The sequence below is a fragment of the Ailuropoda melanoleuca genome, chromosome 1 (assembly GCF_002007445.2).
Source record: "Ailuropoda melanoleuca isolate Jingjing chromosome 1, ASM200744v2, whole genome shotgun sequence".
NCBI classification, from domain to species: domain Eukaryota; kingdom Metazoa; phylum Chordata; class Mammalia; order Carnivora; family Ursidae; genus Ailuropoda; species Ailuropoda melanoleuca.
In genome coordinates, this window is record NC_048218.1 from 118,013,211 (window position 1) to 118,026,903 (window position 13,693).

At 55.5% G+C, this 13,693-nt stretch overlaps 2 protein-coding genes across 2 annotated transcripts; both read left to right on the forward strand.

The window, feature by feature from the left end:
• The first annotated feature begins 12 nt into the window (after positions 1–12).
• On the forward strand, positions 13–3,225 carry URGCP (upregulator of cell proliferation). The gene has a single exon (XM_034665575.1). The coding sequence runs from the start codon at positions 103–105 to the stop codon at positions 2,671–2,673; it is 2,571 nt and encodes an 856-aa protein (XP_034521466.1). The 5' UTR covers positions 13–102; the 3' UTR covers positions 2,674–3,225.
• Positions 3,226–10,199: 6,974 nt separating this feature from the next.
• Positions 10,200–12,464, forward strand: MRPS24 (mitochondrial ribosomal protein S24). Its single transcript, XM_011230778.3, has 4 exons — positions 10,200–10,373; positions 10,454–10,522; positions 10,714–10,825; positions 12,032–12,464. The coding sequence occupies exons 1-4, from the start codon at positions 10,335–10,337 to the stop codon at positions 12,313–12,315; spliced, it is 504 nt and encodes a 167-aa protein (XP_011229080.2). The 5' UTR covers positions 10,200–10,334; the 3' UTR covers positions 12,316–12,464.
• The last annotated feature ends 1,229 nt before the right edge of the window (positions 12,465–13,693 follow it).

A 13,693-nucleotide genomic window follows, 5' to 3' on the forward strand; every position in this document is an offset into this window, starting at 1 on the left:
GAGGCTGTCTCCCTCCCCACCTCTAACTGGGGCCCCTGACGCGCAGGGTGAGCACTGACGTCTTCTTTTCTCCCCGCAGCGGAGAGGAGCAGGCTGCAGGAAATGCTGTCGCTTTTGGGGCTGGAGACCTACCAGGCCCAGAAGCTCAGCCTCCAGGACTCCCTGCAGATCAGCAGTGACAGCATGAAGAACTGGGCCCCTCAGGCTCCCAAGGACTTGCCGTGGAATTTCCTCAGGAAGCTGCAGGCCCTCAACGCCGAAGCCAGGAACACCACCATGGTGCTGGACATGCCCCTGGACGCCAGGCCCGCAGAGAAGGAGAGCCAGATGGAAGAGGAGATCATCTATTGGGACGCGGCCGACGACGTCTCCGCGGACATCTATTCCTTCTCTGAGCTGCCGACGCCCGACACACCCGTGAACCCCTTGGACCTTCTCTGTGCCCTTCTGCTGTCCTCGGACAGTTTCCTACAACAAGAAATCGTGCACAAAATGTCCCTCTGCCAGTTTGCACTCCCCCTCGTCCTGCCCGACTCGGAGAACCACTACCACACGTTTCTGCTGTGGGCCCTGAGGGGCGTCGTGCGGACGTGGTGGGTGCAGCCCCCACGGGGGGTGGGCGGCCTTCGAGAAGACAGCGCGGTCCTGTCGCGGGCGCCCGCCTTCGCCTTCGTGCGCATGGAGGTCAGCAGCAACTCCAAGTCCCAGCTCCTCAACGCCGTGCTCAGCCCAGGCCACAGGCCGCGGGACTGCTTCTGGCACCGCGATCTGAACGTGGGCACCAACCCTCGGGAGATCGCAGACGGGCTGGTGGAAGTCTCCTGGTTTCTTCCCAGTGGCAGGGAGGACCTGGACATTTTCCCGGAGCCCGTGGCCTTTCTGAACTTACGGGGCGACATCGGGTCTCACTGGCTGCAGTTCAAGCTGCTGACCGAAGTGTCGTCCGCCGTGTTCATCCTGACGGACAACATCAGCAAGAAGGAGTATGAGCTGCTGTACTCCGTGAAGGGGTCGGCCACGAGGTACTACTTTATCCTGAGCCCCTACCGTGGGAAGCGGAACGCCAACCTGCGGTTCCTGAACAGGCTCATCCCGGTGCTGAAGATGGACCACTCGCACGTCCTGGTCAAGGTCAGCAGCACGGACAGCGCGGGCTTCGTGCGCAGGGTCCGCTCCATCGTGGCTCACGTTGCCCGCTCCCCCTGCAGGAGGCTGTCCGTGGAGGAGATGGCCCACGCGGCGCGCAAGCTGGGGCTGCGGGTGGACGAGGACTGCGAGGAGTGTCAGCGGGCGAAGGAGCGCATGGAGCGCATCACCAGGAAAATCAAAGACTCGGACGCCTACCGCCGGGACGAGCTGAGGCTGCAGGGGGACCCGTGGAGGAAGGCGGCCCAGGTGGAGAAGGAGCTGTGCCAGGCCCAGTGGGCCGGGGACCCTCCGGACAAGGGCCGGGCCGAGCTGAGGCACCAGCTGCTGGAACTGCGGGCGCAGCAGAACGGCCACGAGCCTGGCGGGGGGGTGCAGGAGTTCATCACGGCCATCAGCGGCCCCTCGCTGGGCGAGAAGCAGTACTTCCTGAGGTGGATGGAGTGGGGGCTGGCCCGCGTGGCCTCGCCACGGCCGAGGCAGCCTCCGGAGACCATTCTCACGCTGAGACCAAAACACTGTGGAGTCGTGGACTTGAGTGAGCTGCTCTGGCCCGAGCCCCTGGGGGTGGAGCACTTCCTGCGGGAGATGGGACAGTTTTACGAGGCAGAGAGCTGCCTGGTGGAGGCAGGGAAGCTGCCGGCCAGCCAGAGGCGCTTTGCCCACTTCCCAGGCTTGGCCCTGGAGCTGCTGCTGAAGGGGCTCCCCTTGGAGCTGGTCGACGGGAGCACACTGAGCACCCCCCTGCGCTGGGTCACGGGGCTCCTCAAGGAGCTGCACGCGCGCCTGGAGCGGAGGTCGAGGCTGGTGGTCCTGTCCGCGCTGGGCGTGCCGGGCACGGGCAAGTCCACGCTCCTCAACACCATGTTTGGGCTGCGCTTTGCCACCGGCCGGGGCTATGGGCCTCGAGGGGCCTTCATGCAGCTGGTCACGGTGGCCGAGAGTTTCAGCCAGGACCTGGGCTGCGACCACATCCTGGTGATAGACTCTGGGGGTCTGATAGGCGGGGCCCTGGCCACGGCCGGGGAGAGGTTCGAGCTGGAGGCCTCGTTGGCCACGTTGCTCGTGGGGCTGAGCAACGTCACCGTGGTCAGCTTAGCCGAGACCAGGGACATACCCCCGGCCATTCTGCACGCGTTTCTGAGGTTGGAAAAAACGGGGCACATGCCCAACTATCAGTTTGTGTACCAGAACCTTCACGACGCGTGTGCCCCCGGGCCCAGGCCGAGAGAGAGGAGGCAGCTCCTGGACCCACCCGGTGACGCGAGCAGAGCCGTGGCGCAAATGGAGAAACAGGGCGGCGGCATCCGGACGCTGGCGGACCTGGCCTTCTGTGACCCCGAGAAGCAGCATGTTTGGCACATCCCTGGCCTGTGGCAAGGGGTGCCTCCCATGGCCGCAGTGAGCTTGGGGTACAGCGAGGCCATTTTTGAGTTAAAGAGATGCTTGCTGGAAAACATCAGGAACGGCCTGTCCAACCAGAACAAAAGCATCCAGCAGCTCATTGAGCTGGTCCGACGGCTCTGAGTGTCCGGCGGGTGGTCTGTTCCAGAGGCGGTGTCCTCACGGGGCCGGGCCCGGCGCCTGAGCGGGGGCTGGCGGCCGACCTGCGTGAGAGGGGAGAAAAGCGAAAGCCAGGGGGTCTGGGGTTCCCTACACAGTGTGGAGAAAGGAGGTGACCTCGAAGACCGGGTGGGAGGTGCTCTCAGGAGCAGAGCGACCCTGGGGTGGGGCGCAGGGACTCAGCGATTCGCTCTGTGTCCGGGCTCCCTCTCTGGGCCCCTGGAGCGCAGCAGTTCGCTACCCGGTGGAAGCGGGGGCAGGCCTTTGGTGATTCCATCCTGCCGGTTCGATGCCTTGTGAAGCTCCCTCGCTGCCGTCCCCCCCACAGCCGTCTGTTTACACCCCTGCCACACTCAGCCCAGTGCATCCCTCCTGCCCTGCTCCCGCGTCTGCCCCGCCCCAGACTGTGAGCTCCTTGAGGGGGGGGCTGTGTGTGACCTGACTCTGTCCCCTGGGGCCTGGCACGGGGCCTGGCACACTGTAGGCACTTAATAAATGTTTGTTAAAAGAACGGAATGAATGCATGTGCAGATGATCTTGACGGGCAGGTTCCTCTCTGCCTTGACTCTCCTGTTTCCTCAAAGGGGATCACGGTGTCCGAGGGGTGTGGGAATGGGGGATGCACAAGAGAAGTGTCTCACAAATGCCGCGCTGTCCCCAGTCTTTAAGCAGAGCTCTGCCCTGCATGCTGTTCCTGGGAGTGGCATCGGCATCTTCACAGTAATGCAGGGCATGGCGGTGGCCATCCCCTCTTGCAGACGAGAAGGGAGGCCTAGAGCAGTGAAGCCCTTGCACACACAGCTGTGTGGGTCGGGGGGCTGATGGACAGGCTGTGGCCCTCAGCCCTGCCTCTGTCTGGCCCACGGCTCACCCCCAGGCCCCCACAGCTGCCAGGCCAACCCCAGCCGGCCCCTGGCGTGCCCTTCATCTTGCTTCATGCCTGTGGGGCCAGGCTCCCTCCGTGACAGCATCCGTGGCCACTGGCCATGTGTGAGCTCCCCCACTCTGGATGCTGTGACTGAATCCTGACCTGCGCTGGCCCTCACTGGGGCCGGGGGCACCCCATGATCCCTGGAACCCAACTGCAGCTCTGTGAGCTCTGGGAACCTGCTGCTTGGGCCTTGGGGGCTCCTTCCCTCTGTCTGTTGTGACTTTGAGGAAACTGCCCCCTCCTCCCCCCGCTGTGGTGACTAGAAACTCCCTCAGTGTTCCTTGTTCCCCTTTTGCTGGACTCAGCAAGGCAGCCATCTGGATGGGAACCCTTTCTTGAACTGCAAGCTCCTGGGCCCCTTTCCTGGAGCCCCAGGTCGCCACAGCCTCTGCTCCCCTGATGTTCATCCAGTGTTGCTCCTGAGTCCTGGCCCTGGACACCCAAGCTAGAGGCTGAAACAGTACTGGAACTCAGAAAACCTGACCTCTTGCTGATACATTTAGGAAAACCTTTTCCCTTCTGAGATGCAGAAAGAATCTCTAACCTTTAGCACTAGAAACTCATCTCTTCGGTATCATTAGATAACACAAATCTTAAGATTCTGGTTCACCTGGAAATACCAAAGCAAGCCTGCCTGCCTGCCTGCCTGCCTGCCTGCCTTCCTTCCTTCCTTCCTTCCTTCCTTCCTTCCTTCCTTCCTTCCTCCGTCCGTCCCTCCCTCCCTCCCTTCCCGCAGAGCTGTGGGGCTACCCAGTTGCTTCTCTTGCACTGTAAGAACATCACCCGGGATAATCATGGGTCCAGAGTTCAGGAAAAGCTCCCTTAGAATTGTGAATATCAGTTCCCTTACAAACTGGATTCGAGCTCTTCTTGAATCTGAACCAGGGAAGTTATCCCCAGTGGCTCTGTCCATCGCCCAAAGATTAAGGTTTAATCATTGAATTCCAGAAAATTAGGTGCGTGTTTTGTTTTATTTTTCCTGGGGAAAGAGTTTGACAGACTTTTAAAAGGATGCAGGACCCAAAATAGATTAACTGCTTGGTAATCAGGAAAATCACTGTTTGTGAAATTGCATCCAATATTTGCCTAAAGCGCAACTTTTGAAAATAGACCAGTCTAAAGACTGGGTGTAACAGAATCTGAGCACGAGGGTGCCCTGGGCAGGACCCCCATGGTGGTGGGGGACTCGCCGTCCAACCGAGCCCCGAGCTGTCTGGGCAATGTGAGAGGACCACCGCCACGCAGGTGCAGGGACCGGAAAGGTTGCACTGGAGCCTTGGAGAGCGTCAGTCACGGCGTTCCCCTCTCCCTGTTTTAGGTGATGTTCAGTCCCACGAGAGGTTCTCCTTCAGACCCTGAAGTCAGTGCTGCTCCTGTGATTCCAATTTCCAGAAACCTGGGTCTTGCCCAGGGCCAGACCCCGGGGCTCCAAACACTAAGCAAGAATTTGCTCTGCCAGGGCGCCTGGGTGGCACAGCGGTTAAGCGTCTGCCTTCAGCTCAGGGTGTGATCCCGGCGTTATGGGATCGAGCCCCCACATCAGGCTCCTCCGCTGGGAGCCTGCTTCTTCCTGTCCCACCTCCTGCTTGTGTTCCCTCTCTCGCTGGCTGTCTCTATCTCTGTCAAATAAATAAATAAAATCTTAAAAAAAAAAAATTTGCTCTGCCTGGTCCTGGGCTGACCACAGCCTGAGGGCCCTGCCTTGGGCCTGAAGACATCAGGGGCACAGGAGCCCTGGGGCTCCTGGGCACTCATGTCCATGGGGCCAAGCTTAGTGAGGCGGAGAGCCACCCAGAGACTGAAGGTGGACACAGGGGACCCTGGTACTTTGGTGAGTTTGAACCCTGTCAGTGATGGAGTAAATGTGCCTGTGAGTCTGAGACCAGGCACGAGAGCGTCTGCCCCTGTCCTGGGACACGCCGCTGCGGCATTGCTTCCTGCTAATGATGTCGCCCTTGAGCAAAGTCACTGACTTCTGTGTGCCTTGCCCCGCCCCCGCGCACACCTGCTTGGTGGTGGTGGGCTCACCAGCCCGGTTTGTGGGAGCGGTCTGTGTGCACACGCAAGGCACTGTGTCTGCACCAGTCTGCACACCCACGAGGCTCGAGCGAAGGGAAGGGCCTGCCTGCTGTATCAGTCTCAAACATTTCAACATGCCAAACAGCAGTCATCTCGTAATCAGTGGTATCTTAAAATTAATTGGCAGCCCTTTCTCTTAATGGTACACAAAGCCGTGTCTTCTAATCAACGTAACCTTAGATTTATTGAGACATAGGGAGGCCGGTGTTGAGATTCTGTACCAATGTCAGCCTGATAGGGCTGCTCTCTCCCTAGCTCCTCAGATGTAACTCGCCCAATTAAAAAAAAAAAAAAAAAGCTATTTTTTTTTCTGAGTTGGTAATAAAAAAATGATTTTGGCTATAAACTTATCCTGAGTTCCTAAGACTTCAACCAAATTACATCAGAGTGTGGCTTTACAGGCACGGATGAGTCAGGACCACAGAAGTGAGCCAGCTGGTGCTGACCCTGGTTTTGGCAACCTTCCGCCCCTCACCCCACGGCACCCACCCTACGGAGGTGCCCTCACTCACGCTGTTGTCCGCCTGGGGCTCTGACCTGTCCCTTGTCGTGGCCAACTCTGGCAGTCACCTTTCTCAGGAGGGCGTCTGGTGGCAGCCCCACCTCTAGCCCACCCTGGGAAGGGTGTCCCGTCCTTGTCTGTGTACTACTGCCTTTCACTTGTCTGCTTCTCTGCCCTCCCCATCTGGGCTTCCTGGGGAAGGCAGAGCCTCGTGCCCATTTTTGTGGCCACATCTCAAACGGGGTGTGAGAACCAGGGAGGAAAGCTCCAGGGGCCTGCACACAAGAGGCCCAGTCTGCTGTCCATCCTTTCCACGCCCTGGATAGCTCCGCTATCGGGGACAGGGCCTCTTCCCTCAGTGGCCCTACACAGAAGCATCATTAACCCGCTGAACTTCCCCCTTCTTCCTGTGCCTCAGCAGAGGGAGAGCAGGGGTGGGGGACGTGCCCCTCTGGCTACCTGTGCAAAGACAAGAGGACAATTCAAGACTCTGTTTTTAACTGGACTTCTTTGGTGGTTTGGCTTAGTTCCCGGAATAGAGCTGAGAGCCTCTGGGATCCTTCTTTGGTGAATGGTTGGTCATTAGGAGAAAATGAATTACCAGGAGTACGAAGTACCGGATTTAGCAGAGGTTTACAAAATGCAAAACACCAGCAGTTCTGAGTTAGAATAAGTCCACATGAACAGGGGTGTCTTGGCCAATCCTGCATCCAACAGGAAGGCAGACGTCTCCGCTAAGGCATCCCTCCCCAAGGCTAGATTCTGGTGACTTCCAAAGTAATAAAACCCAATGTCGCCCCCCAGCCTGGCTAGCACTCCATTCTCTGAGATAGGGGTGCCCTTGAGCTGGGCCATAAACTTGGAGTTTAGGATGATAGTTCTAACCCTGGCTGCACGTCGGGATCCTCTATGCAGCACTGAAAAAGCATGGGTGTTGCCCCCTCCGTTCTGTCAGTCCCGTACTTGTGGTGGGGGCCCAGGGGACTCGAAATGACCAGAAGCCAGCCCTGTGAAAGCATTAAGGTGACTCTAGCTCTTCCTGGTTATCATGGAGAGCGAAGAGGCTCACGTCAGCGAAAAAACAGGTGTGCACCCTCATCTTCCCGGGGTTCTGGTGTGGGAACCTAGGTGGGCCCTTCATGGGGGTCTCTTGTTCCTAAATGTGGTTGCTCCATTGCCAGGAAGCCCCCCCACACCAGAGCCAGTCCTGAGCTTTCTGCACCCACCTCCAGAAACCCAGGCCATTCCCCCATCCCACATGGTCCTGAATGCTCACCCCATGATGCAGGGGAACCCCAGATAAGGCAAACGCTTTGGGACAAGGAGGCTTGCTACCACTGGCTAGTGCTGTGACCCCAGGTGACTCTCTGAGCCTCCATTTTCTGTTCAGCAAAATGGCTGCCTCTTTTACACGGTTGACAGGAGAAGCAAAGTACATTACAACACTAATAGGGGCGCCTGGGGGTCTCAGTCGGTGAAGCATATGCTTCTGGCTCAGGTCACGATCTCAGGGGCCTGGGATCGAGTCCCGCATCCGGCTCCCTGCTCAGCGGGGAGCCTGCTTCTCCCTCTCCCTCTGCCTGCCGCTCCCCCTGCTTGTGCTCTCTCTCTCTCTAAAATAAAATAAATAAAATGAAATAAAATAGAATAGAATAGAATAGAAAAGACACAAATGGAAATGACAGAAAAAGAAACCATCCCCTTAAACTGTTTCCACGGGCGATTTAAAACAACGTAACGATCCATACTAATGTTTAAAGAAAATTTTTTTCAGTGGCAACACACTTACCTGCCCCACCCCCAGCAAGGCACCACTGGAACCCTTTTTGCAACAAGGCGTGGCAGAAAGATCATGAAAAAGTAGGTTAGCAGGATGTTAGCAACTTAAAAGACCTAGGGCTGTCTGCATTTCCAGGGAGACACCTCAGGCCTAAGAGAGAGAGGAAGGGAATGAAGACAAACAAATCTGATGGTGTAACTGCCTGATGCCTTGAGGGCAGAAAGAGCCACCGCAGCCTCTGCTCGCCTCCGCTGCTTCCCGCTGCTCCAAAAGATGTCAGGAGTCACCTTTGCTGCGACACCAGCCTCTTCCTTCCTCTGGTGGGGGTGGTGGTCCTGTGGGTTCTCATGAATCCCCAATAGCCATCTCCCCGAGAGGAGGTGCATGGCAGGCATGACAGGCAGGTTTTTTTTTTTTTTTTTTTTTTTTTTTAACTCTACACCCAACGTGGGACTCAAACTCACGACCCCGAGATCAAGAGTGGCATGCTCCACCGACTGAGCCAGCCAGGGGCCCCTGGCTTTATTCTTTTTAAAAAACACTTTTATTAGCTGCTCACTCTGCTACGCATTTCACAACGTAATTTTCACAACAACTGTCATTGTTCCCATTTTACAGATGAGAGAAACTGAAGCCCAGGAAGGTCAAGTCACTTGCCAGGAAGCTCTAATTCATATTCCAGATCCCGTATTCCTCACCACTTTGGGCAGATTTAGAAAACTTACCAAATTATGAAATAATGAAATAATCAAACTTTAGGGCAACTTTAAAAAGAAAAAAATACTAAAAATACTATTAGTTTAAAGGGGTCCTTTGGGAAAAGTTGCGAGTTCTTATATTTGGCAAGTATTGTGATCTCATTCTCCTTCTGCCCCCTTATCCAAAACACAGAACAGCTGGAGTTTAAACATTTGGAAGTATAAATTTTCTTAGTGTTAGGAATATGCCCCACGGCATGAAAGACGCTGTCACTTTACTAAGGTTTTTTTGAGGACCTAGCTTCCAGTGGTCGGAGGAATCTTGACCATGGAAAATACAGTGGCCTGAAGCCAGGATACATGTCTTGGTCCTTCTCTGCCCCTCCTCTGTGTGACCTTGGCAACTCACCATCCCCCACCATTACCCCTCCACACAGATGATAATCCAGTGCTCCCTACCACGGGCAGGCACAGACTTTGCAAGCAGCATTAGGGTAAATGATGTGCGTCAAAACCAGCCCAATGTTGGCAATTCCGTGTCATTCAGCCAAACATAACCAATAACAGCTATTTATCCTAACAGCTCTACAGGCTAGTACTGCTAATAAAACCCTTCTTATAGATTATGGAGCTGAGACTCAACTGTGCAAAGACTGTCACTCCTGGGTCCGACTCCAGAGTCCATGCTTTTTCCATTTTTGTGATGAGTTGTGAAGTAAGTAATACCAATAAGAAATAATAGTAAGTAATACCCAGTATTGGTATTTTTCCCTCGGACAATAATTACTGGATACCAATTACAGCGACAATGCTCTGGTTTGAGTATGAGTTTCCTTACCATCCAGCCCTTTCTCTCTTATTTAACATTTTCCTTCCCCAACGACCAGAGGGTGTGATCCCATGTGAAATTGTACATATTTCTCTGCATAAGTCATCCTCGAAGAACTGGGTGAAATTTTAACCAAAATGAATTTCTTCCTTGTGGATAAAAGCCAGGTTTGTTTGTTTTCTTTCCTTTTTAAAGACGTATTTGGAAGCAGAACTCAGCAACCTGATTTCTAGAAGGTGGGGACGCGATGCACTCGCAGCCGAGCCCCAGGGCCCCGGGCGGGGCGCAGCGGGCCCAGCAGACACCACGCTGACCCGGAGGCCCTGTCTCTGCCTCTGCGAGCTCCTGCGGGGGGGCGAGACCTCACCTCTGCAACATCTGCGTTCCGGACCTGAACCACCACACACACCCCGACCGCTGCAGGCGGAGAGTTGCACGGATAGGCGTCGCTCGGCTGCTGGGCGGCGGGAAGAACCCGCTCCCTGCACGAGCCGAGACTCCGCCCACTGCGCCCCCGCCCCGACAGAAGGCCCCGCCCCGCCCCAGACTCCGCCCATCAGGGGCCCGCCCCGACCGAGACTCCGCCCGCTCGCGACCCTACCCCGACAGAGAGGCTCCTCCCCGGCCTTGCAGGCCCCACCCCTCCTCGGCCCCGCCCCCGTCAAGCGCCCAGCCCTCCCACGCAGGTTCCACTTTGGTCTTGTCCGCGTCGCAGCCTCCCGGGGGTTGACCTTTGCCCTGAGACCGCCCCGCCTCGTCTCTCCTCGCAGCGCCGTGCTACGCCGGCGCGCTGCGCTGGGCCCAAGATGGCGGCGCCCTTGTGCTGCTGGGTGCTCCGGCCACGGGTGAGTGGGCGACGCTGGCCAGGTCCCGCGGTCTGTGGTGGGGACCTTAGTCTCCGTCTCACGTCCCCCTCCTCTCACAGGTGCTTTCCTGGAGCCGAGAGCTACCGTGCTCCTGGCGCGCCCTGCATACGTCCGCGGTCTGCGCCAAGGTGAGCGCGGCGGGGCCTGGGGGCCCAGGGGTCGGAGGGCCGGAGACCAGGGGGCAGAGGGCCCGGGGACCCGGGGGCAGTGGGGCCGGGCGGCGGAGAACTCAGGGACGGAGGAGCGGGGAACCGGGGACCGGGGGGTGGGCAGCTTGGGTCGGTGGTCGCGTAGAGTCACGACCCCTCTCTGCTCCTAGAACCGGGCGGCCCGAGTCAGAGTGGGCAAGGGGGACAAGCCGGTGACCTACGAGGAGGCGCACGCGCCGCACTACATCGCCCACCGCAAGGGCTGGCTGTCGCTGCACACAGGTGAGGGGCCTCGGTGCTGGGGCCCCGCGGACGAAGTTCTCAGTCGTGGCTCTCACACAAACACCAGATAAACACGTGTGAGAGGCTTGATTGAACTCCTACGTATTCAGAGGTTTTCATTCTCAGATTTCATCTTCGTGAATCGCTGTGGGACGTGGGCAGAGCAGCCACCCTGTACACACCTTCCCCGCTGAGGGCCCTGCCTTGTCGTTTCTGCTCATATCGTAAACAAGTGTTCTTTCCGAGATCCACTCGCGCTACAGTTTGTGCTTTTTCTCGGTGACTTCGCTCCCTTAAAATAGTGGTGAAGTGTGAAGCACAAGAAGGGCGTGACGTAGGGAGAAAATATGCATGTTAGGTGAGCTTCCTTCAGGCACGAGTTACTGTGCTGTTGGCAGAGTTCAGTGTTAAGCGGTCGTGTGTATTAAACAAGGGGCCTTTAAACAGAAACACACATGAAACAAGGTTATATATTGATGTGTTGATGAAACTGTCTTAACCCAGGGCATCCAGAAACTTAACCCTGTGTTTTCCCTAGGAGCGAGGGTTCGGTGTTCCCTAACACATTGCTCATGGTGACTTTATAGAACGTAACTACTGGGAACTAACGAGAATCAGCTGTGTTTTGTTCAGTATGAGACTTCCCAGCTTGCGTGTTTTGAGATCCATCTGTATAGAGAATTTAAAATACAGATCCCGGTCCCCCACCCTGTTCAGATTCTGGTTCAAAGGCCTGGGGATGGGTGTGGAGGCTCTTAATACTGCAGGAAGTGTAGGAGTTTCTGGAGCTACGCTGAGAATCCACTGGTTGAGGCCATAGCCCTGGCTGGTGAGAGAGCGCATGTCCCTGGTCTCCGAAGTAGCTGGTGGCCTCGTCTCTCTGGGCCAAGGGATGGCCAGTGCTTCTATAAGCGGTCCAGAAAGAGTGGAAAAAGGCTAGACAGGAAAGGATCATCCGAGTCTTGTGCCCTGCTAAGGCCTCATTCTTCCCGTTTGTAAAACCAAGACAACCAATTCTACTTCACAGGATTTGTTTGCGAATGTAATGAAATAATGTACTTTGGGGCTTTAAAGTGTTGTTCCTTTTATTCTACTTGTAGAAGAAGAGGGAAGCAGCCAGGGTGGGGGTGGAATTGAGTGCCCAGTGCTCTTGGATGTTACCTCTGGAGTTTCTGCTGAGTCTTCGAGGTGCCCTTCTCCTTTCAGGTAACCTGGATGGGGAGGACCATGCTGCAGAGCGAACAGTGGAGGATGTTTTCCTTCGAAAGTTCATGCTGGGCACCTTCCCAGGGTGTCTGGCCGACCAGCTGATCCTAAAGCGCCGGGCTAACCAGTTGGAGATCTGTGCCCTGGTCCTGAGGCAGCTGCCTGCACACAAGTTTTACTTCCTGGTGGGCTACAGTGAGACTCTGCTGTCCCACTTTTACAAGTGTCCCGTCCGTCTGCACCTCCAGACTGTGCCCTCCAAGGTCGTGTATAAGTACATCTAAGACAGTCACCTATTTTGCATCAGGCTCTAGCCTGTGAAGGACAGAAACGTGTGGAAAAGGAGTGAAGGAGAAATGGGGAGATACATCCCCTCACTGTCTCAAGGATTCCTTTTCAAAGCTGCTGTTGAATAAATAGAGCTTCCATATTGTCTTGCCTCTTGGTTTGTCTTTCCTCCTTGGAGAAGAGAACTAGTAAGGTTTCTTCGCGGATGCTCCAAGACTCCACAAGAGGCTGCCAGTTGTTTGAGGTTTGGGTAATAGCTACAGTGCAGTGGGTCTCTTGTCACTTTACCAGGAACTTTACCTGAAGTTCTTTGTTTTCTCTCAAAGGGGAAAAATCCATTTTTGGTCATTATAAAATAACATTAATTTTTAAAATTTTGAAACAATATGGACATGGGTCAAGTCAACCACGAAAGTTTCTTGTAATTCTTCCACAGAGAGAACTACTGTGAACAGTTTATTTTATTGCCAGATGTACTTTTTCCTTCCAGAAATACCTTACTGGATACTCATTGCTTATGAAACAAGCTTTCGATTGAGCACCTGCTCTGTGCCACAGATTGTTCTGAGTGCTTGGAACCCATCAATGTACAAAACACTCTGTTCCAAGAGCCCTGCCTTCGCGACACTTGTATGCCCGTGGAGGTGGACGGGGAGGACTAGGCAGCACTGAGGACTCCAGGCCGGTGAGGGGGGTAGACCTACAGCTCAGTGCGGGAGAGCGTTCAGGAGGTGGCATCTGCAAAAGCTGCAGGTGGTGCTGGGCACTGGGGCGGGGACTGCTGACCAACTTCACTGTGACACTGACCTTGACCCTCACCTTGACCATGACGCTGTTACACTTAACCCTGAACCTCAGCCTCACACACCCTAATCCCAACCCTGACCTTGACTTACTACCCTGACTCTGCTTCTCCCCTAAGCTTTACCCTCATTCTAGCAGAGATGCTCTCCCTAGTCCTACCCACAGCTTGACCTTCGCTCAACCTCATTCTTACCTGAGGGTCTCCCCTGGACCCTCCCCTGATCATGTCTGACTCTGACACTGATGTTGACTATGTCCCTCACATAACCCTGACTTTCAGTCAGAACTTCACTCTGAAAATATCCTAATGCTTATTACGACCTTATTACGACCCTGACTGTGACCTTATCCTAACCCTAACCCTGAGGCTTGCTTTGACTCTGACCATAATCTTCACCCAGACTCTTATCATGACCCTGAGCGTAAAACTGACGGTCATTTAAATTTGACCCTAGCCCTGATCTTCCCTTATTGATAAACCAGACTCTGACCTTGACCCTGAAACAACCGTCACCCAGACTCTGTCCCTCATGCAGATCTGAACCTACTCTTAAGCCTGGGTCTTGACTC

What these genes read in the sequence shown, in the direction of transcription:
- MRPS24 (XM_011230778.3), top strand. Translation starts at nt 10,335, where the DNA reads ATGGCGGCGCCCTTGTGCTGCTGGGTGCTCCGGCCACGG. An exon ending in GCTGGGTGCTCCGGCCACGG is followed by an intron (nt 10,374 to 10,453) that starts GTGAGTGGGCGA and finishes CTCCTCTCACAG; the next exon opens with GTGCTTTCCTGGAGCCGAGA. An exon ending in CTGGCTGTCGCTGCACACAG is followed by an intron (nt 10,826 to 12,031) that starts GTGAGGGGCCTC and finishes TTCTCCTTTCAG; the next exon opens with GTAACCTGGATGGGGAGGAC.
- URGCP (XM_034665575.1), top strand. Translation starts at nt 103, where the DNA reads ATGCTGTCGCTTTTGGGGCTGGAGACCTACCAGGCCCAGAAGCTCAGC.